The sequence below is a fragment of the Lontra canadensis genome, unplaced genomic scaffold (assembly GCF_010015895.1).
Source record: "Lontra canadensis isolate GAN:19392208 unplaced genomic scaffold, GSC_riverotter_1.0 scaffold60, whole genome shotgun sequence".
Lineage (NCBI taxonomy): Eukaryota > Metazoa > Chordata > Mammalia > Carnivora > Mustelidae > Lontra > Lontra canadensis.
The window spans coordinates 10,477,155-10,504,682 of record NW_022631054.1 but is presented as its reverse complement, the minus strand read 5'-3'; the positions used below and the strand labels follow the sequence as shown (position 1 = coordinate 10,504,682).

At 53.7% G+C, this 27,528-nt stretch overlaps 1 protein-coding gene across 8 annotated transcripts in view; it reads left to right on the top strand.

Moving 5' to 3' along the window:
- Nucleotides 1-27,528, top strand: part of ERI3 (ERI1 exoribonuclease family member 3) — a 125,173-nt gene that overhangs the window by 88,288 nt on the left and 9,357 nt on the right. For 7 of the 8 annotated variants that reach the window (XM_032877578.1, XM_032877580.1, XM_032877586.1 and 4 more), the window contains one exon: nucleotides 11,989-12,088. The exons of the other annotated variant lie outside the window; for it this stretch is intronic. In XM_032877578.1, the coding sequence (XP_032733469.1) occupies nucleotides 11,989-12,088 (100 nt within the window). The remainder of the gene's footprint in view (nucleotides 1-11,988; nucleotides 12,089-27,528) is intronic. 8 annotated transcript variants of the gene reach the window in all.

Below are 27,528 nucleotides of genomic sequence, written 5' to 3'. Positions count from 1 at the left end.
CATCATCCTGGGATGATAGAGTGATCCTTTCCCTCCTCTGTCCTCTGTAGCTTTGGTCACATCCTTCCAACCTTCATTTGTGCAATCAGAAGATCCTGGCTCAAGTTCATTCCTGCTTGGTATCCAGCCCTTTCCTGGGAGCCTTGGCTCAGGGTCCTCCTCACACTGCCCAGTGTGCAGTCTGTGTGGGAGTGCTTGTCCCAGCCAACCAACTGCTGCTTGCAGTGAGGAGAGGACCAGGAGGCAGCACACGGATTCCGGGCTCCAGATGCCTCTGGGCCTAAGCACTTTCCTCCTTCGTAACGCTCTTGCAGTTCTCACTGATCACTTTGTCACAGTGACTGGGCGCTTCATGGCATCTGTATTCATTTTCCTGGGAAGGACTGTGAGTTCTTGAGGGCAGGGTGTACATGGGATTCAGTTGAGGTGCCAGGGTCTGGCAGGCCTTCAGTGACTGTGTGAGTCTTCAGTGAATAAATGAATGAGTTTAGCCGCTTGTGCAGTTTCTCCCTCTCCTTTCAGAAGAAAATGGTCTTGGTTCTCTATTAGCTTTTCCCGGGCCTGACTACCCTTAGGAATGGGGAGGGGTAGGTGTGCACAGCAACTAACTTTTGACTTTGGTATAGCACCCTAACATCACATCACATGACAGTGGTAGACCCTCGGATGGCTTCCTATCACCTTAGGAAACAAAAATGAAGCTCTTTATTGTGTCCTCTGAGGCCCTACATGTCTGGGCATCTCCTGTCTTCCTCATCAGCCGCATCTCATACTTGTCTCCTGTGCTCCAGAGATACCAAGTGTTTGATTCCTTCCAAGTGCTGTTACCCTTTGCCTAAAGGTCCTAGCACGCATCATACCCTTGACCGCAAATACCTCTCCCTCCAGTCCATCAGTTCCTGCTTCCCTGTCCTCAGGGAAGTGTTCCCCATCTAGGTCAGGTTTCCATCTTCTATCCTGTCTTAACAGCCTACCTTTCTTCTTTGAGTCCTTACTATAGGTCCTTAGTGGTTATTTACATTGCTCTTTAGTTAACATCCGCTTTTTCCGACAGACTGAAGCTCTCTGAGGACAGTACTGTGTCTCTATTGCTAATGTATGCATGTGACCTCACATACGATAGGCTGTCCATAAATGTTTGTCACGAGCGAGTCAGTGTGATTGCAGAGCCTGCAGTCCTCCGTTGAAACACATCTAGGCAGAGCAAAGGTGGCGGTGACAAGAGCCTACAGGGGACAGGATGGTGGGCGTGTCCAGAGAGGAGGCTCTTTGGGTATCAGTCCTAGAGGCTCTAGGGTTTCAGCCTTCCATCTCTCAGCCTTTCTCTTTTCTATCCAAACATCAAAGAAGAGAGGGCCTCTTGTGACCCTCAAAGGTTTTTATTCTCTTTCTGGGTGATCTTAACCTACTCAGTTTCAAGTGCCACCCCTACACATTCTTAGGACTTTCTTATCTCATCTCAGACCTCTGAACTGAGCTCTAGGCCCACATGTCCACCTTCTCTAGGCACCCTCCCTTGGATGTCCTACGTCCTTGGAAGGCCACGTCAGTCTTCTAGCTGATTTCCCTCCAGGCCTGGTTAGGGTTTTTGCCTCTTGTTACAGGATCTAAGCTCCCCCTACCACTGCATGTAAATTTCTGTGTTTCTCCTTCTAGCTTGGACACTCCTTGAAGGCAGTGGCTTAGTCCTCTTGATCTTTGTGTCTCCAGCACCTAGCACAGAGCTTGGCACGTGGTCATTACTCAGTAAGTGTGTGTTATATGAGCAAGCCAGTGAAGATGCAGAGAGCTCTGAGATGAAGGTTTTGAACGCCCTTTTCATTTTTCCCAGGGAGAAGGAAAGCGAAGGTGTATGTGCTATGTGCAAGCAGGCACATGCTTTCGTGTGTAAGGGGTTGGTGGTCGTGGTGGTGGTGTCACATGCTCAGTAAAGGATTATATTTTAATTTGGAAAGCACTTTAGAAACTTAAAGTGCTTTGCCTAAGTGCTGACTGCTATTAGTGTCTCCTTTTTATTAGGAAAAAGGACATGATTTTTCTCTTTTATCTTCAGGCCTGTCCAACTTCTGAGAGTCAAACTTAGCAAAATGCCTGCCCCTCACTGAGGACTAGTTACATGCCAAGTTCAAAGCTTTGGACTTGAAACACAGAATTCTGCTTTCAGACTGGTTCTGACACCCCTGAGGGGATTAGCCCTAACAGCTCAGTATCAGGAAGGGGGGGAGGAAGGTGGGAGAGTCAGGGTCATTTGACATAGTTCAAGCTGCAGTCCCAGGCCCCTCCCTTCTCCGTATAGGTCTGGGTGGGAGGACGTAAGAACCTGGACTATTCTGGGGGATGGGGGAACAACCCCAGTGGTTATCAAAAACCCCACTTGTCATGCAATATGAAGGGACAGGCTTCAGAGAAAGAACTGGGGAGGAATGGACCCAGGGCAAATTTGGTTTGTTCAGCTCAGGGATTTTAGGACCAAGAGGTAGCGACATCACAGCTGCTGGACCTGGTGATATTAAGAGCTGCTACCACAGTTGGCCAGGTCAGAGAGAGGGAATGTGTGTAGCAGTAGCAAGAGGAATTCTGATCTAGGAGACCGTGAGGCAGGAATTTGCCTTGTGCCTTGCAAGCACCTTTGAGAACCTTGCTGGTTGGAAGGAAAGGTAACACCCCTCCCCATGGAGAAGATTTGGTGCTGCAGGAGCAGGAGGTCTAGAAGGCCCAGCTGAGCCTCGTCATTGGGCCTCTCTGTGTGGCCTCCACCCCAGGCTCTTTTCTGAGCGTCTGCAAGATGCTCCTGGTCTCAGTCTATCCTATCTCTGCCAGCCCTGGATGCTGAAGGCTCTGCCCATGCCAAGGCACTGGGAGGTGGAAGCTTTGGCCCGTCATGTTGGTGCCCTGCAGTTCCCAACTCCTAATCGGGCCCTAATCTGGGGAAGCTAGGGCATGGATGGGGTGAGGGGAGTACATTGAGCCTTCTGCCTTAACTGAATTTCCATACCTCCTGTTGTTAATTATAGAGATGTAATAATGCGATTAGTGCACGATTAAAAAAAATCCCTGATATGATTACCATGGATTTAATATCACATGATATATCATTATATCGTTATGCAGTGACAGATGTAATTGAAATACACTTATTGGAGCCGGGGGTGGTGTTTCATTCAATCCCCAGCACCCCGGGGAGGAGAGGACTGGCTAAAAAGAAGCAATGGGAGAGGAAATTGTAATGAAAACAAAGAAAATTCACAAGGTAGCTCTCACCCTGGGCAGCTGGCTGAGACCTGCTGCCTTTGACTCTGTGACAGTGCGTGTGGTGCCCCAGAGAGGCCAGCCTCTTCCGTGGGGGCTCAGGCAGCGTGGCTCAGGAGCTCCTTATCTGGTTCTCGCCTCAGAAACCTCGGTGTCCCCAAGTCCCCTCTGACTCAGCAGTGAAGCAAAGGCTCTGGATTACTCCACCTGAAAATAGACTCAGGACCCTCATGGGATCCAGCTAAGTTGGCAGCTGTCCTCCCAGTGCTGCAGCCCCAGCCTTTGCTGTAGTGGTGGTCCAGCTCGCTGGAGGCAGCCGTCCTGCTGTGGGCCGAGTGGAGGAAGATTAAGTACACAGAGACAATAATCATCCCACTCAAGGTCTGCTGATGGACAGAGGTGGCGGCAGCTCTGGGACCCCTGACCAGGGAACACTGTGGACATACTATCCACTAGACATAGAGAGGATGGGATGTGTCAGCTGATGTGAGTGTCCATCCTCTTGCTGCTCTGCTGGGTCACAGGAATGGAGTGGGAGCTACCCGTAAAGCCAAAGAGCTCAGAAAAAGAGAAGGAGGGACAGGAACAGTCTTTCCTTCTCTCCTAACACAGACAGCTGAGCCCCCAGTTCTAAGGTTGGCTTTGGGGAGATTGCTGGTCTGCTGGGCAAGAACAGCAGTGGTTCTCGAAGGAGACCAGATAGGGTCAACAGGAGCAGCAACTCTGAAAACCAGACTTTCCCGCTTAGCAAAATTAGGCCCAAAGAGAGGTCTTATTTTCCCATCCCCTCAATGAAGATCATTTAGAGAAACAGCAGAGCCAGCCCCTGACCTTAAGAATCTCCCAGCGCCATCGTGGGGTAACAGTTACGTGAACAAATCTGGTGTTACAGATGCTGTTCAGAGTGTGGATGGGTTTAAAGAAGGGACAAATCAAGGAGGACTTGGTAAAGACTTTGAGTCAGTGGTGAAAGAAGAGTACGTGTTTACTAGGACAAAAATGGGAGAAGGCCAAGGGCATTCTAGGCAGGCTGAAGGAATTGCTCAAGTCAAGTCTTGGAGGCATGAAACAGCAATCCCAAGACTCAGGAGGCAGTAAAGAAGAAAAAGGACTTCTGATAGACCACAGAAATGATAATCACTGGGATTTGGGAACCCAAGAGAAGGATAACTTGGGAGAGGAGATGTTGGAACAGGTTTTTTTAGTTTGGGATTTTTTGTTTTGTTTTGATGTTTGAGAATGAAGTACCTGGGTGAAATCCAGGTAGAAATGTCAGGTAGGCAATAGAAAATATGTGTTTATACTCAAGTAGTGGCAAAGATGATCGATTTGGAAGGTGGGGAGGTGGAAGACAGGAAGTTGAAAAAGTCACCGGGGGAGAGGGTAGGTAGATAGAGTGTAGACAAAGACAGGAAGCGAGAAGATCTGAGGGCATGAGGAGAATGGTCTGCACTCAGAGGGGACTACTGGGAGAGTATGAGGAAAGTGGCAGGGCAGAGAGATAAGAGAACTCAAAGAGAACCAAAGGAGAAGAGTGTAAAAGCTGAAGCAGGCTGCAGAGAGGCAGGGACAGCAAAGCTCTGAAACTGTCCCTAGGTGTGGACAGCATGAGGAGGACTGTTGGCTTTAGCAGGAACTGAATGACACTAGTCAGGCCAGAAGGCAGATGGGCAGGGGTGAAGGAGCAATGGGGGAGGTAAGTGGAGGCAAGTGGAGATAATCTTGAGAAGTTTGGTTGTTAACAGGAAAAGAGTCAGTCGCCAGGTGGGGACCTGGAGTGAAAGGAGGGCTTTAAAAATAATAATCTAATAGTGACATAAATTTCAGAGGGCTGGGCATTGTTTTGAACATTTTACACACTATAATTCATTTAATCCTCACATCAGTTCTATGGGATAGAAACTGTTATTGCCCCCATTTTATAAAGAGGAACCTGAGACATAAATTCTGTAAAGTTGATAGAGATTCAGACATTTGCTAGAATGTTAGTGGTAAGGAGCCAGCAGAGATGGGGAGGTTAAAAGATTAAAAAGAAAGGGGATCCCAGATGGAGGAGGACCAAGCAGGCAGGAGAAGGGTGAGATGTCAAGCACAAGTACAGGATTGGCCTTAGACAAGAAGCGACATGTCCCTTCTGTTGGAAGAGCATTGGTAGAGAAGCAGGTAGGGAAGGGTACAGACGCATCTGTAGACGAGGGGCATGCAGTTGAAAGAGTTCTGCGCCACACCTTTTATGAGCTTTGTGAAAGTCAGAGAAGAGTAGGAGTGTTGCATACCACTGAGAATTGCTCAGTTTGTGATCTTGGACCCACTGTGGCCACTTTCTATGCATCAGAGTGACTTTTTGGCATCGCTTAGCTCAGGCTCAAGTGTGGAGAAATGGAGTCACCATTGGGTTTTCTCAGGGAAGATGTACTTGGATAAGTGGGCAGGGGGCTTGAAGACCGTGAAGTGGGTGCTTGAACTGGTAGATCCTGGGGCCTTGTTATCAACCAGAACTGCTCTCCCTCAGAAATCTTACAATGACAGATTCCACTCTGACCCCAGCCTCCTATCCTGCCAGCTTCTGTACCTTCTCTTGCTCTTTTCCTAGTCTGTCCATTCCCTTCTGGTCTTGATCCTCTGTCTACCAGGCCTGGAGCCCTGGGATCTACCACTTCAAGCACCCACTCCCTATGGCTGGCTGAAATAGATAGAAGAGAAGGTCATTAGAGCACAGGAAGTTGAGAAACTGAAAGGCCAGGTTCATGGCTGGGCTGTCCTGTAGATACTAAAGTTACCCAGTATGATGATGACCTGGAATGGAGTCCCAGAGAGAGGGGAGGAATAGTCTCAAAGCAGCAAGAAGTTGAAGGGGTTTTGGCAGAGTATATCCAGAATTGCGTAGGTATTGGTTTTCTAGCTAGTATTGCTGCATAATTAGTCACCCCTAAATTTAGTGACTTAACACAATAGCTATCTGATTTTATCTCATGCTTTCTGTGGGTCAGGAATTTAGGAGGGGCTCAGTAAATAGGTTCTGGCTCAGCTTCTCTCATTCATTTGGGGGTTAGTCCTTGGAGCCAGCATAGGGTGTGATTGGATCAGCTGGGAGCTGGCTGCGGGCATCTCTCTTTCCTTGCTGTTCTCATGGCTTCTGTATGTGGTCTCTGCACAGACTAGTGTGGGCTTCCTTACAAGATGGCTGCCATGGGGCCGTCTGGCTATGTACGGAGCCGCTCAGGGTTCCCTGGCAAGTGTTCTAATGAATGAGGAGGAAGCTGCCTCCTCTATTTCTGAAATCGCCTTTAAGTCGCATAGCATTACTTCTGCATAACTCTGCTAGTTGAAATAGTCCCAACAGCCTATGCTGTTTGAAAGAGAGGGGCATAGACTCCCTCTCTTGATAACAGGGGAGTCAAAGTCACATTGGAAGAAGAGCATATGAGATGGGAGATGGTGTTGCAGCCATCCCTGGAAAACAGTCTGCCACAACTGGTGCTTGGCTGAGCCCAGGAAAGGGAGAGGGAACCGCATTCTCAAAGGCATTTCAGGTGACAGCGCCAAGAATATCTGGAGGTCGCAGTGGGAGTGGATGTTCTTAGTGACCTCAGGTATACCCGGAGAAAGAACCGTCCTCCCATGTTATAGTATAGGGGACTGAGGCTCAGAGACATTTGGTAACTCCTCCCAAGTGACAGTGCTAATAACTGGCAGACTGGGAACTGAATTCATGCTTGTCTGACTCCTGAGCCCAACCACACTGCCTTTCTCCGAGGCATGGGCTGCTGGGTCTGCCATCCTCGTATTTACCTCTGTCCTTGGTACTTGGTTCACCAGCTAGGAGAAGTGCTGGCCAATTAGATAAGGACTTAAGTAGTAGTTGTGTCTGTCAGGTTTTCTCTCCCCCATCGTCCAGAGCATCCCCCTTACAGCTTCATCTGTTGGGTGTTCGTGGGAATGGCAGGTGATTTGATTGACTTCCTCATCTTGGGAAATGACCCATCAGCCTTGGGTCCACCAGGTGACATGTCACCCAGAGGTTTGGTTAAAGGCCTGCTCCTCCCCCCATCATGAGGAAGCTGGGTGGGTCCCACGTGCTGGGTGCAGCTTGGAAGCTCTGGGTTTTCCGGAAGTTACAGAGCCGTCTGTGCTTCTGTGTGCAGTCTGAGCTGGGTTCTAACCCCAGCCACTGCCCTGCCCACTCAGTGGCCACCCCCCCTTCAGGGCCCTGGCAGGTAGTGAGTGGGTGGGCAGAGGCACCCTCGCAGCCATCGATGCCTCGTCCTTCCTCTTTGAAGGATCTGATGCTGCTGCCGATGAGGGCTACTTCATCTATTAAACCCAATACACTTGTCGCAGCTGCTAAGCCCCCATAAGCCGCCGGGCGCCGTGTTTGTGATGGGACTGACAGTGCATGGAGGAGGCTGATTATACACGATTCCATTTCGCGGGCCCAGCAATGTAATTTCACAGGGCGATCAGCGTTTGCATGTAATAGCAGGCTGTGCTGAGGTGTCAGAATATTAAAGGCGCTAATGGCAAAGCTCCCTGTTACACAGGGGGCCACCCGCCGCGCCTACAGCAGGGCTGCACGGCAGGCCCGTCGCAGATGGCTGGCCACTAAGCTAATGGGGCAGCAGCCAAGGCGGGCAGAGCCGCGAGAGAGAAGAGCCAGCCGGGAGCAGCTCGGCACCTGCTTCCCCGCGCATGGAAATTACAGCAGCCCAGGGGACGGGAAGTGTGTGTGCCTGCCTGGCACAGGGCTGCGGTGGGGTGGTTTGGTAGACCCAGCATCTTTCACCCCAGCTCCACCTGCCCCACTCTTTGGCCAGGAAGCCACAGCTGGGCAGGTGGGTCCTGGTGGCCAGGAGAGGGGCAGCTGGGGAAGTGGCACCCCAAGAATTTGGAACCAGTATGGAAAAGGGGCTCAGGCACAGGCTCTTGGTGAGAGCTCTTAAAACATTTTCCCACCCCTTACTGACTGAGGTCAGAAAACTCCTAGGTCCTTGCAGGCTGGCAGGAGAGAAGGAGGGAGCAGGGAAAAGGAGCAGGTGGAAAAAAGAAGATGGACAAGTAATAAGGTCCCTTGATTGATGCCAGTGTTGCCATTGGAACACAGAGCTGGGAGACAGCACCTGAAGATGGGGCTGGCTGCCCCAGCCACACCCAAGCCCTGGTCTGTGCTCTCACCAGGCCTGCTCCTGCCATTCTCCTTTGTCCTTGCTGTGTCTCCTGCCTGGAGTGCTGTCAAACCCCCGCCCAGCCCTCCACTACCACTCCCTCCAGGAAGTTTTCCTAGCTGCTTCCAACCCCACACAGGCCTGCTTCTCTGCAGTGCCCCTGGGGCAGCCGCAGGGGATGGCCTCCCTGATTCTCCTGTTCTGCTGGTCCCCTAGGTCCCAGCCTTGGCTTCTCAGCCAGAATCTCCGAGACACAACCCACATCACCTTGTCCTGAGTGGGGCTCCTGGGCAGGCTCTGCTCAGATTCACAGATGGACGTAATCTCGGGGAGGATGTCTGGAGGGAGTGGGGAGTGGAAGGATGCACCGAGTAACCCAAGGGAGAGTTTGGTGCCTGTGCGGTGTGCGCACTTGATGGTGTATGTATCTGGCAGGGAGGGACTTCAGAAGTGAGTGCTGGGGGTGGTGGGCGTGTGGGTACAGGTGTAGAAGGGTAGCAGGTGTGAGGATCCAGACCACACACAAGTAGGAACACAGATTGCTGTAGGGCCCTGTGTTCTCTGGGTGGCTTTCTGCATCTGCTGGCTGTGGCTGAGGGGTACCTCAGATGGCAGGAGTTGGAGGGAGCTTGTGAGACTGTGCCCTGGGACTGTACCTGTGGGGGTTCCTTGAGGCTGGTGGTCACTTCTGAAGGTTCAGCTCTGCAGGGTGTGTGACAGTACCTGGGGGAGACGTGCCAGGGTTCTCAGCAGGGGCAGCAGCGGGGAGAGCCCAGGCTGAAGGAGAGCAGTTTTAATTAACCGTTTTTAATATCATTTTGGACTTTGGCTGGTATGTGAAGGCCCCGCTGGAAGCAGCATTTGTAAAAATTAAATCCCTCTTATTAGGATCTTGGCAGACCCATGTGCACGTGCTGCCCCCTGCCTCCCGCCTGTGCCCCCCTGAGGAAGTACTGCCTGAGGCCGTGTCACCGCAGCGGTTGGTTATCATGCCTTATCTGGGAGTATGAAACTGGGCGCATGACCCCGCGGCCACACTGGAGACGCCAATTCATCTCGGTCTCGCTCTGACAAGCTAGGCTGCCCTTCCTGAAAGGCATCCGTCAGGCGGGACTGGGGCCGCTGCCTCGCCTGCTACCTCTGCTTCCCTGCCTGGGTTTTCCGCTTGCCCTCGTCCAGCCAGGCTCAGCCCGGCCCGCCACCCCCCTTCCACATGTCCCAGTCTAGGGGAGATCTTGGGGAGTCATAATTACTATAATAATCTAATCACGGTGAGGTGTCGGGGCAAGCGTTATCTGAAGTGGTCTTCCCGCTGAGCTGCGATAAGACTTGGGGTGACGGGCAGATAACAGAGCTGCCCTGTCCCCAAGCCGCGAACAGCGCAGAGGGGCCTCCGCAGCCCGTTTGCCCGCCCGCCGCTTTAAGCCGGGAAGCGGCAGCACCTGCTAATGCAAGTGTTTAATATTTGATGGGCTGGGATAAAGCAGGATCACCTTCGAATTGAATTGAGTGTCAGCCGAGAATCTATTACTGAAATTCGGGTGTGATTTGACAGCAAAGTAGACGATGTTATTCTTCACTAGTTACTGCAATCTTCTCCCCGACATCACTTAAATATTTTTTTCTTTGCTTGAGTAAACACACATTATCCTTCTTTTTTCCCCCTTCCTTCCCTTTTTCCTTTTTAGAGGGGGAAAAAAACCCATCTAGCTCGCCTTTTCCAGGCTGATAGGGTAGATTGTTATTTCTTTATTTGTCCTATTAAATGGAATTTCTGATCGTTTAATCCGGCCTTTGTAAGTGATTTTAAAGTACTTGAAAGCCGGCCCGCCACTGCTCTCTGGCCCACTGTGCTCCAGCCATGGCCCTGACCAGGCTTAGCAGCTCATCCAGCTGTGCACCACCCACCGGCTACTTCCCTCGATGCCTGCCTTCCCCCAGCTCTGCCCTGGCCACAAGCCAGTGTTCTCTCCCCTGCCCTTGAGCCTCACACTCAGCCCCTGATTTGGAGGTCCAGCTGTTGCCTGGGAAAGTGTGGAAGGGTTGTCTGGGACGTTGAATTGTGGCTGGTACCTCTGTGGTCAAGGAAAGCGGCTCCGGAGGGTGCTCAGGTTGAAGGACTCTGAGGACCAGGGCTTGGTTCCCGCAGCTGGGAAGGAAGGGTACCAGCCCCTTGGCCTCAGCATGGACTCTGTGTCCAGCCTCCTGTCTTTGGTTTTTGACCCTGTGTTAGGCCCTCCTTGCTGTGAGGGAGCCTCTAGTGGGATGGGGACCTCCAGGCCGGGGCATGGGTGGGGACACTGCAGTGCCTGTCTGAATGTGGCTACAGTCCCCTTAGTTCGCCTCGTGGTCTCCACACTGAGCTTCTGGGAACTCCCCCAGGCTACACTCCTGTTGACCACATCCCATATGCTTCCTGCCACTGGGAGCAGGTTAGCCTGGGGTTCCAGGACTTAAAAGGTGAGGGGATGGGTAATGTCTGGAAGGCCAGCCAGCTACACAAGCCCCCTGGTAGAAGCCCAGGACTTCGCTAGCAGGTGGAGCAGGAATTCAGCTCACACTAGGCCACTTAATAGCATTCTAACCCTTTCAAGTCTCTTCTTTCTGGGCCTCAGTTTCCTCATCTGTGATGTCAAGTCTGTTGTGCCTGTAAGGGATTGTGAAAGGAAAGTGCCATCCCTCGTCCTGCCATGTACCGCCCCCCCCCCCACCATGGAGGTTGGTGGCGGCCAGGTGGCGCGAGCAGGGGATGGAGGGGGGCAATGAAGTGCTAGGGGCCTGAGCAGATCGATGCCCCCAGCACTTCCTTCCCCAACCCCAGGAAAACAATTAAGTACAGATCGATGCGTGGCCGCTTTGAATATGCATAAGTGAGCACTTGACCTTCAGCAGAGATCTGTTCCCCTTACCACACACACATTCTGGTGTGCACACACACGCACAAACACACACACACTCTCTCTTCATGTGTTCCCCTCACAGCTGCTTGAGTCGACCAGGTGACCTTAGCCCTCCTCTGTTGAGCCCACGCATGGCATTCAGCCTTCCACAGCCTGGCCTGCCTCTCGGTCTAAAGCAAACAGACCAAGGGCAGGTGGTCAGCCCCCTCCTGCTTCAGTTTTCCTATACAGAGTGCAGTTTGCATATGTTGGTCTCCAAGTACTTCCTGACACCAGGCTTTGTGACCGGCAGTACTGTGGGGAGGGGCCCAGCACAGTGCTGGGTACCCTAGGAGGGTTATCTAACAGGGCTGCCTGGTGAAAGGGGTGCCCTGATGATACGATGGTCCTGAGAAGGAGGGTCTTAGTAAATGGGAGCTCTCTAGAGGAGACTGGTAAGGGGGTATCCGTTGGGGGCTGGAGGTCTCTGATGGGGAGATGCCTAGGACAAAAGGACCTCTGAAAGAGGAAGGGATTTTCTGGTGGGGGCCCTGGTGGAAAGGGGACCTAGTGCAGGGACTCTCATGAAATGACATAATGAGAGTAAGCCCTTAGGGGGAAGATTTGGCTGGAGGGTGGAGGTGGTGAGTCCTGGGAGTCAGTGCCTCTGTTAACCATTCTTGCCTCCTGTCTTCCAGGCTTACAGCTTCGCCATGGGCTGCTGGCCCAAGAATGGACTTCTAGACATGAACAAGGGCCTCAGCCTTCAACACATAGGCCGGCCCCACAGCGGCATTGGTCAGTCCCTCCACATATACCCCCTGGCAGCTCAGTCAGCCCCCTGCCCGCATGCCCCAGTCCCCTGGCACACAGAGGGGTTCTGTGGCTCATCGTGTGCTCTAACGGGGTGCTTTCCATAGCTGGGGGGAGTGGGGAAGGAGGGTGGTGTACCAGAAAATGGAACCAGACCACTGGAAAAGATCTCTCAAAACACTGTTTAGGAGGAGACTGGGGTCTGGGCTTTGGGTGGGTCACAGGTGGCCTTGGATTCAGGGCAAGATGCCCCCACACCTGCCTGCATCTCTGGTGGGTGATGTCCTCAGAGGGGTGGGCACATGTCAGCTTACCCCCCCCAACCCCCCCTGTGGAGCTAGAGGAGGCTGTTTAATATTGTTTCAAGTCTGTGGCTACTAAACTGGGCGATCAATGGGAGTTAAGGAGATGAATTATTTAAACCTCACCAGCTTTTAATTAGTCGGGGTCCTTCTGACCGATGGCTCCGTCCACAGGGTATTGACTCCCCCGCAGGAGCGCAGCCTCCATTGAGCGGTGCCTGGGTTGGGAGGGGCCACTTGGGGTACCAGGTGGGGGTGCATCCTCAGAAGGATCCCTGCTTGGAGAGGGCTGGAGTGGCTGTGATTCTAGGCATTGGAGGCTCTGCTAACTTCAGATATATCAGTATTGGGCGGGGGTGTGAGTGAGTGTAATGATATATCTGGGTTGATTTTCCTGAGGGCATTGGTCTGTATATGGAAGCGACCATCAACCTGTATGTGTATCCACCCGAAAGTGTGTCTGTTCATTTCTGTGTATCTGATTTTCTGTGTGTGAGCACACGTCATGCAAATGCTTTCAGGTGGGGTACTTGACAAGCACAGGCTTTTGTTCCTGTGGGGAGGAGCAGGGGCGGGGGGTGGTACTCCTGGGAGGTGGTATAATCATAACCTGTGTACCTGTGGGGAGCTATGGTGGCAGAGGCACCAGCAAGATACACCAAAAGGACCCAGTCACCTGTCACAGACTAGCCCTTCATCCTTTCCACAGAGATCACTGGTACCTATTGGGTGCTGGGCATGATGAGTGGAGATGCTTGTCCTCAAGGAGGTCACATCCTAGGACAAGATGGAGACTGAACTGGGTACTAAGGGCTGTGATAGGAGTACCTAGGCTGTCCCAAGGGAGGATTCCCCTGTCTTCAGGGGCCAAAGTGACTTCTGCTCATTTATGTACATATCACTGACTTCAGGGATGCCATGTATCATTCTTGTTGGGACACCAGAAGGCCCCTCTGGGGTCCAGGATGAGGGAAAGAGGAATCAGTCAGCAGCTCTAAGGAATTAGGGGTACCCCACAGCAGCTGCTATTCCCTTCCGTAGGAGTTATCCCATACAACCTGGAGGAGACCCCAAACCTAGCAAGGTCATATGTGTGGGAGCTCAGCAGGAAGTTTCCTAGAGAAGAAAGACTTCTGAGTCAGGAGACCCTTGCAGGATGATCAGGAGTCAGCACGCACTGCCAGTAGTTGAGTCTCGTTGCCAGAGGGATCATGGGGCTGGATCGGCCTTGAGCTGGGTGCCCTGTGTCTGCGGATGTGTCCCAGGGTGTGTTTGTGAGAGGAAGAGCTTCCTCCTCCCTCTCTGTTAGGAATCCTGAGGTGTTCCCTCTCTAGGGGACAATGGGGTAAGTGCTTTGGAACTAGAAGTAGTTCTGGCTCTGCCACCCAGAGCCCTGTGACCTCAGACAAGGGACAGTGCCAGTGCCTCTCAGGGCTTTTGGGGAGATTCTGTGAAGCTGCCTATGTAAAGGGCTGTGCTGTGCCTGGCCCGGCACATAGTAGGTGCTCAAGCAGCTCCCCCTCCCCCATGGCCCTGCCAGCACCATGGCCTCCCCAGGGCCCGTGGGGTTCCTTGCACTGGGTCTTTGTATCTCTGAGCACAGAGGGCTGCCCTGCTAGCTCCCAGCTGGCTCTGAGGTGTGGGTGAGGGTGTTTGGAGGGGAGGGAGGATGCAGGGCATTAATTGGGCTGGGAGAGGCGGGGAGGGGAGGCGTTGGTTTTGAGCAGTGAGGTTAATGGCCCTCGCACCAAAGAGACAGCTTTAATGAGCTTCAGCTGGCGGTGCCCCGAGTTACTGTGCGTGCTAAAAGGGTCGCGCTGTAAGAGTTTGATGTGGACTGTTTCCCAGCCCTGGGGTCAAGGGTCAGCTCCTGTCACTGGCCACTCAGGCTGGTCCTCAGTGACATAGTGCTAATTAACTGTGTGAGGAGCTGCCAGCCTGAAGTGGGGAGTGGTATGCATATTGGGGGGGGGCGGCATTGGTGATGGGGGCCAAGGGTTCCACAGATCCCACAGCTTAGCCATCTCTGGGATCCGCTTGGCTCTCCCATGATGCAGTGTGGGGGTGGGTAGGCAGTTTCTCTGTGCGCAAATCACTGATGATCCTACGACCTAGAGAGAGCTCCTGAGCCTCTTTTTAAGGTATGGGTGGCAGGGACAGTTTGTGGGCCTACCTGGGTGGGCTGAGCGCCCGGTGTGGTGGTGCTGAGAGAGAGAGAGGGGCAGGCGTGCTAGAGGGTTGGGCGGCCAGCCCGGGGCTGGACGGTAGGCTATAGAAGGGGAGAGGGCCCGCTGGGATGAATGTGCATGGCTGAACTGTTTGCGGGGGAGCCGGGGGGCATCCTGGCAGAGCAGTGCCCTGGTCAGAGTTGGGCTGCAATTCGAGCAGTCTGAGAGGTTTCACGGGGAGGACTAGCAAGAAGAAACTGCAGAGGGGGTGGTTCTGTAAGGTTCATGGAGGCGACGGTTCATTCAGAGCCAGCAGGAGCCATGGGAATGGAGGCAGAAGACCCGTCAGTGAATGTTTACCTTGCACCTGTTATATGTGTCAAGAGCCGTGGTAGGTGTATTGGTGAGGATGTCAGAGTGCCCTGCCCCCACGGAGCTCAGGTACGGTCGTCAGCACAGGTCCTGTTGGCCCTGGCTGCGGAGGGAGAGGTGGTGGAGCTCCAGGCAGACAGGGGTGTCAGGGGCTGTCAGCTTGGCGTCTGAGTCAGGAGAGGGACATGTCCTCCTCGGTTGGTGGATTTGGCCTTGCGAGCCCCATGAACAGCATGGTGTGGAGCGGGGTGTGGGTGAAGAGGGACCACGTGTGGGGGACTGCTGACGCCTGGCGGTCCGCGGACTCCCGTCTGCACCCTTGCTGTGGACCAAAGGCTTCGGGGCAGGGCGGCCTCCGCAGGTGGCTTCGGAGCGCTGTGTGGTGCTTCTTGTGTTTCTGCAAAGGGTCAGCAAGTATTGGGGGGTGCTCTTTATTAACGTAATTTTCACATCAGTTTTATGGAAGGCAGGCATTAGCATTCCCGTTTTATAGACTAGGAAGTTGAGGTCACAGCTGGTTGAATTGAAGAGCAGGGCTCAAACCCAGGTCCGAGTGCAGGCTCTATGTTCTTACTGCTGTGCTGAACTAGGAGGCACCTTTTTGGTGTTGGGCTTTGTGCTACCAACAGAGACATGAGGAAGAACACAGGCTCACTTCCCTCATTTTCCTCAATCAGTGTGAACAGACAGGCCTTGACGAAGCCTTGTCAAGGAAGAAAGGAAAGGAGGCATTGCCACCCTTTCACACCTGCTACAGTGTCCCTCAGAGCCAGAGTCCAGCAACTCTTGGCTTCTGACCTCCTTCTGGCTCTGACAGTTCTTACTCTGATTTGTTTGCTCTCTACCTCATTCACCAGGAAAATCCTGCCCCCTTTCCAGGGGCCACCTCTTCTGGGAATCTTGTCCGGACTTCCCAGTGTGCATGTACAAAATACATCCTTGGACTGCACTCACAGTTTGTCAGAGGTGATGTTCAGGCTCTCCATACTTGATATCTCTAACAGCAGGTCCCAGAAATCTGCACAGGAAATGTCAGTAAAATCTCACCTGTTTTGGGGACATGGAGGCCCCACAGACTGCTGATTTCAGCTGGCTAAGAGAGTAACTGGAAACTTCCCTGATGCCCACTGGGTGGTCCTGCCCTGGTTCCTTAGCTCCTCTGCTCAGGGCCTGAGGAGGGTCCCTCTGAGGCTCATGGTAAGGAGGAACAGCCAGACACCAAGTGGACTCTCAGGAGGTCGTTGCCTAGCGTGGTTTGGCAAAAAGAGCTGGGCTGGCAAGAGGCAAGGTGGGAACCTGGCCCCAGGGGGGCAGTACTGGCCTGTGGTCTCCCCTGAAGGAGTAGGGTGTCTATCAAGAGTCCAGTCAGAGCACATTAGCTCTGTGACATGGATCTCATTAGCTCCCGCGAGAGGTGTCACTGCAGGAGAATCGTCGGCTCAGGGAGATGCTTGTACCAAAAGGAAGAAAGGACAGTGACAGCCTTTTCTCTGCCGCCTCTGCCGCCACGCTCCCTGGGCCGCCCGCCCTCCTCCTCGTGGGGGTGTGGGGGTGCTGGCTAATGAGCTCGTCTACAGTACAGCTTTGCTTTCCCCTCCTTGAAGTTCCCCAGGTCCCTCTGAAGACCTCAGGCCCGGGATTAGCACACACCAAACGCCAGCCCCCCTCTTGCCCAGCAGGGAGTTCCTTCTGATCACCCTGCTCTGCTGCCATCGGAGAGGGAAAGGAGGTGGGGCCAAGACAGAGCCACTGTGGCTGTCAGGGAGGGGGTTTTCACCCTTGGAAGGCTCAGGCCCCTCTTCCTCCCTTGACAGAGTGACCATGTTCACTTCTCTGCAGTGGGTTCTTTCTTTCCAGAGTTGCAGTCTTATCTTCCCCTCCCCCTTACCGTTGACATCTATCCAGGCAGTGCCCCATCCCTATGGGGCACCCTTCTCCCAAGGCACGGAAGAATGTGGGGACAGTGGCCGAGGGTTGAGCGGGTAGCATTTAGATCTGGTCTGATCTAAGGCTTTCTGGCTGAGCTAAGGGCATTCAGAATCAGCTAAAAACCAGTCTGGGCTTTGGAAGACCTGAGGGTGGTGAGTATTGATATAAGGCCCCTGCAGACCTAGTAGCCCTCTCCCTGGCTATCCCAGAGAGGCAGAAAGGTGCTGGGTGCTGCTCAGGCCACCCCCGAGTCCCTCCACTTTGGCCGTCTTCAGGGTGGGTTCAGGAGGGGGCAGAGAGAGCTTGAATATGTGCCTCCTTGGCTCCACCCCCACCCCCCACTCCACCTACTTGTTTCTGGTGTGGCCCAGAGAAAACGAGCAACTGGGGGATGGGTGGCTATGAGAAGGGATAGCTCTCTAGGCATCGATGGGCTCCACTGGGCTGCCTGGAGGCAGTGTTCCCCTGGAAGGGTACTCCTTCCTTCCTGAGCCGGTGCCCTCAGAGCCCCGGGGACGTCTGAGTAATGGGTCCTTGCCAGACACCAGGCTCTGGTCTTCAGTAGCAACCACAGGTGGAAAAATGGCTGGACAGATGGACAAGTGGACTGCCGCATGGATGGGGGAAGGTTCTGGTATATGTGTGTATATGTTGTGTGTGTGTGATGCACTGGGAAGTACAATCTTTGTTTCCCTACCTTCCTAGCCCCAGGCCCGGCCTGGCCTCCCCTTGTCTCTCTCTGTATCTCCTGTCAAACCGTCGCACACGTAAATGACAAAGAAATCAGAAAGACAGATCAATGCCGGCCAAATTAGCACTTGCAGATAGACTGTGCGGGGATGTCAGCGCCCTGACCCCTGGTGATCTTGCAGCCTCCGCTGCTGATATTATGCAAATTGCATCCATCTGGCAGGACCTGCGTGCTGGCGGCTCCTACTCAGAGGAGTAATGGGCTGGGGGTGGGCGGGAGTGTTGGAGCAAGAATCGGTGGAGTGAGTGTTTGCGTGTGTGTGCATGTGCGAGCATGTGCTTGAGTGTGTGTGAGGGTGTGTGGTGCCCACTGAGCACTGGGCGGTGATGGAGTGATTGACAGGGCAGATAAGGGGCTGCATTGGATTCCTTTGGGCTGGGGGATTAGGAGCAGCCACAGATGGGAGATAACTGGACTTCATTTCAGTTTATTTTCCTCCTTATCCCTGCTCCCCACCTTCACTCCCCGAAAAACACAATCTCTCTAGTTTGCGTTTTCATCAATATTTGCAAGTCATTACCACTGGTTTAAGGTGAGAGACAATGTCAGGGCCCAGACCAGGCCAGCCCCTCCCCTGATTGCATCCAGGTCTGGCACCCTGGAAATGAGTGCTGTGTGTAGCCAGACAGCCTGCACTCTGATGGTGTTCACGGCAGGCCTCCTCCCAGGCTCTCAGAACTCCTGGGTGGGGCCACGCCTTATGGCCCAGCCCCAGACCCACGTAGCTGACCTAATGCCCCCCAACAGTCCTTAAGCTGGGCCCTGACCTTGCCACCTGAAGCCTCTGTGTGACATCCCTGCTCCCAAGCATCCAGCATCGGGTGCTTCTGCCCCTGGTATTAGCCCCTTGCCCACAGTTCCTCCTTGACACCTTGTGACCAGGGCCCAGACCCCTCCTGGGCACAGTGGGGCTTTGGCCTGTAGAGGGGGCACCTTGGTCTCAATCGCCTTCCAACACCAGTACCCCACATTTACTGAGCGCCTGATGTAGTACAGAGGAGTTCCCAGCTGTCATCTCATTCCCAAACCCTGTGAGCTAGGGGCTGTCCGCACTAGCATATGTGAGCACACTGGAGCTCGGGAAGGTTCCCGTTCACCCCAGGCAGCAGAACAGGGACGTGGGAGAGCCGGAATTTAAGCATGTATCTCTCTAAGGCCAGAGCTCGAAACCACCAAGTTCTGTGGCTTCACTGCTGTGGCAGCAGACCCAGACACTCCACACGTCAGCATGCCTGGGCCTGTGGAAGGGAGCCACCCTTGTAGAGTGGGCAGACACGTTCCTTCCGCTCCCAGCCTCTGAACACAGACCCTGACCCAGACCAGAACCCCTGCCGGGCTGAACCAGACCAAAAGGGACAGGATTCAAACACATGCCGCCCTCAGGAGCAGTGTGTCTGAGACAGTCGGGCTGTAGCAAGAAGGACGCACAGAGGACAGAACGCACCCAGCGGCTGAGCCAGCCCCAGGATATGTCACCACATGTGGCATCCAGGCCCCTGCAGCTCAAGAAGAGGGGCTGAGCATCTCGGTCCAGGCAGCTGTGGTGGCAGAGGGTAGAGCTGTCCCAGGGGCCCCTCCAAAACTGGGTCCCCACTGTACCCTCCCACCAGGCAGGGTTGGAAGCCGAGAGTGCTGGGGACATGTCCGGGGACACGTGTGCAAGGGGAGCTTGTCCTAATGAGGAGAACATGGCTGCTAGTTAGGCGAGGGGCGGGCGGGGAGCCGCAGAGCTGATTGAAGGCAGGGGCAGGGGTCAGACAATTAGGCCCAGATCCGGCCGTTTGATGTGAGTTCTGAGGCCTCAAAGCCTCCCTTCAGCCCGCTCCCTCCACTCCCTCCTCTCCCTCCTCTTTCCTTTCTTCTTCTGCCCAAAGGCAGGAAGCATGGAAACGCTTACTCTCACTGTTACTATTATTAAACTCTGCGGCAGGCCAGCCAGACCCCAGGACTCCTGCCCACAGGGGGCACCCCAGGCCCCCAGGAGGCTTCTTGGGCCCCAGGGGGCATCTGGCCAGAGGCCAAGACCAACCTGAGGGCAGGGATGAGCTGAGCTCCCAGCACAGGGTAACCTTGCGCCCTTTCTTGCTTCTGAGGCAGGAATGAATAGGGCTGCCCAGTGGAGATTTGGGCCTAGGGCTGCTTTGACCATCACCTCCTGCAACCACCTAGTTCTTGTCTGTTCTGTCTGGGTTTGAGGGTGAGGGTGTGGTTCATTCACGCGCATGCCCCACCACATAAATAGTTGTCTGCAGCAGTCACACCAAAACCCTGCTCTGCAAGGTAGAGCAACATAGCCCAGCGCCTCAGCCCCACTGTACTGTCACACTCACACACCGAAGTAGAGTGTCTCTCCGGCCCTCCCCCCCCATGTCATAGTCACACATACCATCACAGGGACCCTCACTTTCATCGCACCCAAGGTCTTGCACAAAACCCCTGTCTCCTGCAGCAGGGTCCTTGGAGCTGAGCCCCTCCCCAGAGTGTCTGGGAACAATAGTCAGATCCCGTGTCCGGAGTGGGTGGGTGCTGGGCCCTTCCAGTCCCCCATCCTAGGAAATAAACCTAGAGAGCAGGTACTGACCAGAGAGTAGGAGGAAGCCAGATTGGGGGGGCAGTGGGGAGAGGGAGGGTGGGAGCAGAGATAAATGTTAGCTCATTTCTTCCGTAATTAGTTACTCCCTCATCCCCGCGTTGTAATTGTGAACAAGCTGTAATGTTTAATTAGTCTGTAAATGAAACCCCAATTTCATAATGGCCTGGCTGACAGGGCTAAGTGAGCAGGGGAGGAGGCAGCAGGGAGGTAATAGGAGGGGTCGGGGGGGGGGGGCCTTCAGTGGGGAATGGCTTGCAGGATTACCTCCTCTTCAGCCCCAGCCTGGGTCTAGGGCTTGCCCTCCCCAACCCCCACCCCACACCAAGGTGCTCTCCTCCAGCCCTCCTTACGAGAGAAAAGAGGAGCAGGGAAGAGGCTGGCACCCTCCTTCCCCACTCCCTGCCTGCCCTCCAGTTCTCTGTGGGGTTACCACAGTCACAGCAAACCTATGTGCTTCTGGTTGGAGAAGCTGGCTCTGGGGCCCAGGCCTTGTGACTCCAGCGAGCACGATGCTGCCTCCCTCCGTCCAACTTTCTTCCTCCTCAGGTCATCCTCCTGAGAGGCCTTTGCTCCGCACCTGGACCTCAGGATCTGGTCCTCCACCTGAGGGAGGCAGTGATGGCAGGGGGTAGGCCCCTCCTTGTCCAGTCCTGTGGCTAGGCGGAATCCAGCACCTGTGCCAGGCTTGCACCCCAGCCAAGACCTTGCTCTCCGTGGGTCTCACCACAGACTGTGATAAGCTGGAGCTGCCGCAGGGGGGAGCCCCCGGCCCCACCGCCGGCTCATCGGTCTCCCTGTCTCCCCCACAACATCCTCACCGCCTGCACACGCCCCCGCCCCGCCTGCTGCAGCCATAAATCTCAATTTACGAGGGCGGCTCTGGTGGGGGAGGGAGGCAGCGCCGCTAATGACGGCTCCTCAGCCGGATTTTTCATGTTGCACAGTCATAAATTTTTAAGAACAGCATGGGCAGCACGTTAGCAAGTTACCGAGGCTGCCTCCGTGCCGGCTGCCTAGCTCCGAGAGATTGCAGAAGCAGGCAGGGCGGGGGCCGCATTTGGGGCAGGGGTGCGGCCCAGCAGCCGAGCTGGTCTGCCGGCAAGGGTACTGTGGGGCCCAGCAGGCGGGCCAGCGTGAGCCTTTGCCCTGGGCGGGCTAGTACTGCCTGAGCGGCCGGGAGCCAAGGACAGGCACGGGGTAGGAAGAGGCATGTGGGCACACAGACCATGGCGTCGGGAGGTGCTGATGGATGCCTCTGCTCCAGGACTTGACACCATGATGTACGGGGAGCCTGGAGACATATGGATTTTCAAAGTGGCCACTTTGAATAGAATTACAAACCCTGACCATGTGCACAGTGAAGCCTCTGCCCTGGCAGAGCTACATTTGGTTCAAAAATGAGGTGGGGCCATTTAGGGATCATTCTTGAGAACTAGGGTCCCTGGAGCCACCAAGGGATCCCTGGGGAGATGCCCACAGAGGGGCAGACCTATGGATGTGCTGGGGCCTAGATCCTAGAAACAGGATGTCCTTGTTCTAGTTAAGACTCAACACTTGCAGGTTGTGTGGTCTTGGATATGTCATTCACCACTCTGGGCCTCTATCTCTTCCTCTTTAAAATGGGGTTGATGGTGACTCCAGCCTCCCAGGCTTACTATGAGGAGAAAAGAGGTAATGCATTTGAAAATACTGTAAACCACCCCACCCTCCCTGCCCACCGAGTACCAGTTAGCTCATTTGTCTATTTTAGATCTCTGTAAAAGTTCTGAGGAGAGTATCTGAGGGAAAGATCTTTGTGGGGAATTGTGGGGCATTCATTCACTTCTGTTCAGTCATTCATTCAGAAGATGTTTGCTGAGGTCTTCTGGGGGCCCAGGCCAGTGCTGGCTTTCAGAGGTGAGGGAGGTTCCTTGCCGGGAGGTGATGTGAGCACTTGTGGCTGAGGCAGGTCAGGGTTCCCAGCCCTGTGCCTGGTCCCCACGTAGAGTCAGTGGGCCAGATCCAGCCTGGTCCTGCCACAGGCACACCTAAGCTTCAGGCTGCTGAGGGGCCCACAGAGGCCTTCACATAAGCCCGACGTTGAATGCCCACCTGTGTTTCCTAATCGGTGCAGTTGAGGGGTAATGATCTTGACCATCTCAGGAGCCACAAGCAGAAGGCCAAGAAATCAGATGTTGCTCACGTCAGCAAAGGTGGTGCGAGTGTGCATATCAGGTGTTCAGGATGTGTCCATGGCCGTCCACCAGGAGCAAATGCCGGTCGTGTAGGGAGAAGAGCATCCCCAAGCTGGGCCTTGTCGCCCAGTCCCCTGCCCCTTCTCAAGCCTCTCTCCTCATGCCCTCTGCACTCCAGCACAGGACCCTCCCCCATTTTCTGGAAACTTCCATTCCTTCTCTCACCTCAAGGCCTTCCCACGTGGCTTTATGGTCCTTAGGAGCCCCCCATTCCCATCCCTTGGCCTGATTAACTCCTGCCCATCCTTCAGAGAGCAGCTCAAAGTTTGCTTCCCCAGGGGAGCCTACCCTGACTCTTAGACTCAGTCAGGTCCTCCCCTGGGCACACCTGCCTACCACCCAGCACTTGCCCTGCACGGCCTTTCCTCACAATCCTAATTAATAGTCCTTTAACGCCTCTCTCCTCAGCTGGATTGTAAGTTCCCTGAGGGCAGGAACTGACGCCCGTTTGTTCACCTTGTATCCCCAAAGGGTAAGCTTGTGTCTGGCTCGTGTAGGCAGATAGTAAATAAAATGTGTTGTTTTGAATGAAGTTAAGCTGAGGTGGCCGTGGCCCACCCCTGGGTGCCAGGGCAGGGGGAGGCGGCGAGGGCAGTGCCTGGAGCTGAGGTGCTTCCCATTAGTCCTCATGATTAATTCACAGCCACACTGTGATGGAGTGGGCTTGTCCCCAGTCAGCGCCTCCGCTGGGGCCCACCTGTTAGCGACAAACAAACAAAGGGGATAAATAATGCATTGGGAGCTGAGCCAGGCAAGGCGGCGGTATTGAAATTAATAGGGATTAGCTGAGCAGCTTGAGGATGAAATATTTACCAGGTGGGACTGGGCTTCGGGGAGGCAGCCCCCCTCGCAGAGTCCCCAGGCAGAGCCAGGCCCTTCTCCAGGGCATCACTGCTAGGACTGGGGAGTCCCACCACCGATACTGCTGCCCCCAGATGCACCCGTTTGCTGGACAGACTTGTGGCCAGACTGCTGAGAGCTCAGGTCCCAGCCAGTGTCCTGGCCCAGCAGGTCTTGGGGAAATCAAGATACTAGGAAGGAGGGGAGGTAGGGAAGGGGCTCAGCCCCCAGCACTTTGGAAGCTGAGGACAAGGACCTTGACTCATTTTCAGGGCCCAGGCACGTCTAGGCTTCGGGCAACAGATGTCAGGGCTGTAATAGGTTTGCCTATGATTTTGCCTCTCATCCTTCCCTCTTTCTTTTCTTCCAGTTCTTCCTTTTTTCCACTTAGCATGTGTTTACTGAGGGCCTCTGCACAGGTAACATTAGTGCCATGGGGTTTGTGATCTAGCAGGAGGTGACAGAGAAGGATCCCTAACACAAACATGAGGGCCCAGGTAAGACGCATGAGGAAGTGATAGCAAGGGGCAGGGCTTTCCAGCAGAAGGAAGGTATGCCGAGAAGCAAAAGAGCCTGAACTCTGGGGTCCAACAAGAGAGTGGGAAAGACGAGGCCCAAGGGGGAAGCTGGGCAGATCCCCAGAACTGTATAAAGAAGTCTGGACGCTGTCCTGAGAGCAGCAGTGAAGTGCTGTTGGAGTGGTGGTTGTTATTTTAATGATTAACTCTTAAGCTTTTTACTTTGAACCAATTTTACTTGCAGAGAAGTTTTCTATACATCTCTTACCGAGCTTTTTCTCATGTTGGCATCTGACATAATCGCAGCAGTTATCAGCACCAGGAAATAAACGTGGCTACTATACTGTGCCCTACGCTGGAGGGCTTCCTTGGATTTCAGCAGTGTCGCCAATGCTGTCCTTTTTCTGTTCCAGGATCATTGAAACGTTTTAAGACAGGGAGTGAAATGACCAGATTTGTGGCTTAGAAGGACACTTTGGAGGAGATTGACAGGGGCAATTCAGTCTTCTAGGTGAGAGGTGGTGGTACCCTTGACCAGGGTGGTGGTAGTGTGAATATAGGTTTAGAAATCACTGGGATATCTAGGGTGGATAAGGCTCAGGGCTGGATGGAGAGTGCGAAGGGGGCCAGTGGCAGCTCTGAGCAATACCCACTCTGTAGGGACGATCGGAAGAAAGACACGTACAAAGAAGCGGAAAGAGTTGGGGAGGGAGGGAAGATGCTGTCACCGTAGCCCCGGGAGAAGAGCCTCAGGGCACGAGTTAGTCCACTGGGGCGATCTAAACCACTGGACTTAAGCCCTGTGAGGTTGGAGGGATCATTCGTGAAAGTGGTTCAGTAGGACGCAGGTGGGGAAATCAGGTTGTAGGACGGGAAATGAGGGAAGGAGGCCTTGAGTGTTGACTGGGAAGTTTGGCTATGAAAGGGAGGAGAGATTGGGTACCAGTCACGGGGGGAAAAGGAGTTAAGGCGAGGTTGTTTTTAAAGATGGGAGAGATTTGATATGTTTACATGCTTATGTTAAGGAAGCAGTGCAGAAAAACCATTGAGGCTCTGTCAGAGAGAAAGGGGCTTGCTTAGCATGGAATGCCCCCCAAAAGGAAGTGTGGTGGAGAACCCAGGTAGAGTGAGGGCAGGCTTTAGAAGTGCCATCAGGATGGCGCCCTCTCTCCTCCCTCTGTAGCAGGTGAGAGAAGAGCGCCCCCTATGTCTCCTGTGAAGTAGGTGACCAAACTGTGGGAGAGGGGTCGGGGTGGGGGACTTGCGAATGGGGGAAGTAGAGAAAATGCGACGTTGCTGCCAGGGAGAAAGGGAAAGAGCGTGCACGCTGATCAGGGACATAGGAGGCCGGCTGGGTGGCTTTATACAACCAGGTGAGCTTGCGGACTGATCGTAAGGGGCACAGATCTGTACGGTTGCCATGTTCTCTAGTCACCCTCCGCCCAGATGCAAGCAGAGAGAAGGCAGTATAGGTTTTCCCAGGCAAGGGTGATGGGAAGAAAAGGGAGCAAGAGAGTTGAGAATATTTGCAAGAAAGGACTGAGATGATCACCCATGGAAGGCCGGCTCCTGTGTGAGGTGTGTTGGTCATGTTGCTAGGATGGGAACTGCTTAGTACATACCCTATAGCCATTGTCTTCCTTCCTCACTAAATGGAGCCCTTGTATCACTAGGGGCAGCAGCATGTGCCCAGTTAAAACACCACTTATTTTAGTTCCTCGTGCGGCTAGATACGGTTACGTCCCTGAGTTCTGGCCAGTGAGGTAAAAGGAAAAGCATGCAGGACCTCCAGGAATGATACTTTTAAAAGGAAGTGACTCAGCTGGGAAGTACATTACTTTGCTGTTCCCATCTTCCTCTTTCCTGAAATGTGGATGTGATGCTTGGAGCTCCTGAAGCCATTTTGGACCAGGAGGTAACCTGGAAATTGGAAGCAACATGCTGAAAAGGGCAGAAGGAAGTAGTCTAAGCCCCTTGTGGCTTTATGGAGCCACGGGGCTTTCGGGCAACTTAGATCACAAACCATAGACATAAACAATTTTTCTTCATTCAGCTGCGTTTTTTTCCCCTCTCCGTTTTCATGTGGGTTCCTGTCAAAACCTGACTCTTTTAGTCTTTCTAGTGGAACATGGCCTGTGTCTTGCGATATAGCAGGAAACAATTTGGTCAGATGTTTCAAGAGAGCATAACAAGAGTTACCAGCTTCCTGGCTCGAAATAACAGCACCCTCATTGCCCTTTGCTCCTCCGCCCTTCAGCCAAGTTTATGTTATAGGGCCCATTCGTTCTGTCATTCTCTCTCCTGTCTTTACATTCTGTATCAGTTGGTATGCTTCTGGCTACAAGAAAAAGAAAACTCAATGCAAGGTATCTTAAATAAATTGGATTTATTGGAGCGCCTGGGTGGCTCAGTGGGTTAAGCCTCTGCCTTTGGCTTGGGTCATGATTCCAGGGTCCTGGGATCGAGCCCCACATCGGGGGTGGGGGAGGGTCTCTGCTCAGTGGGGAGTCTGCTTCCCCCCCCTCCGTCTGCCTCTCTGCCTCCTTGTGGGCTCTCCCTGTCAAATAAACAAATAAAATCTTTTAAAAAATAGGATTTATTACCTCACAAAAGTTTGGAGATAAGGTGATCCTAGGATTAGTTAATTCAGCATCTCAGCAATGCCATCAAGGATCAGACGTTTCCCATTTTTCTGTTCTGTTATCTTCAGCATGTTCTTCACGGGCTAACTCCTCTAATGGTTGGAAGACGGCTTCTGCAGTCCCAGACATTATACGCAGACATGAAAACATCCAGCAGAATATAAAGAACTATTTCCTCCTCGTGTTTCTCTTCATAAGGGTGAAGTTTTCCGTTCAGGTCCTTCAGCAAACTTACCCTCATTCTCACTAGCCAGAACACACGGCCACCCTACACCAATGACCCACAAGGGGGCAGGGATCACCGCAGGTGGCTCAGACCCAAGGGACTCACCCCTGGTCCCATGATCGAGGAGTGGGCTCTGCCAGGCTGGCAGCAAGAGCATGACTGTTGGGAAAGCAGTCACGAGTATACAGGGGAGAAAGTAGACAGGAGGCCGGTGGTGTATCCGGAGAGAGCAGAGGTATTCATGTTTCAAGGTTCCAGTGAGATGGAAGAAAAGTGTATTATTGCCAGTAACTAGGGAGATTTGAATTTAATATTTCAAAGGAGGAGCAGTGGAAGATGTTAAAAAGGTAGAGGGTATAACTGTGGAAATGAGTAGAAATGGGATACAGCGGAAACGGTCGTTAGTGCTGAGGTCAAAGATCCAAGAGGCTGGCAGTAAGTTTCTCCAAGGACCGGTTGTAGAGGCTGTGGCAGGCAGGTCTCTTGGGAAGGAGGTGGTCAGGGTCTGGATTGCCAGCACACGCTTCTGAGAAAGGCCTCAGGCTGCTAGCACATGGGTCTGGGGACAGGTCACAGGTGCCTGGGGCAGTACAGGCAAGTGGCCTAACCTGTCTGTATCCCAGTGTTGGCATTTTGGAAAAAATCTACCCTGGTTGGTCAGGCCATTCTGGAAGGGGGTAAGGCCCTGTCACCTTCCTATGGGAGCCACTCAGGGACCCTCAGAAGATAGTGCCACGGGAGACCCCTAGGGACAGGGTAAGGTGGAATGGGGCAGAGGTGCTCAGCTGTGCTCTGGAGCTGCCTCTGCTCCTCACCCCGCTCCTGGCCAGGTCCCCTTCACTCAGCCTTG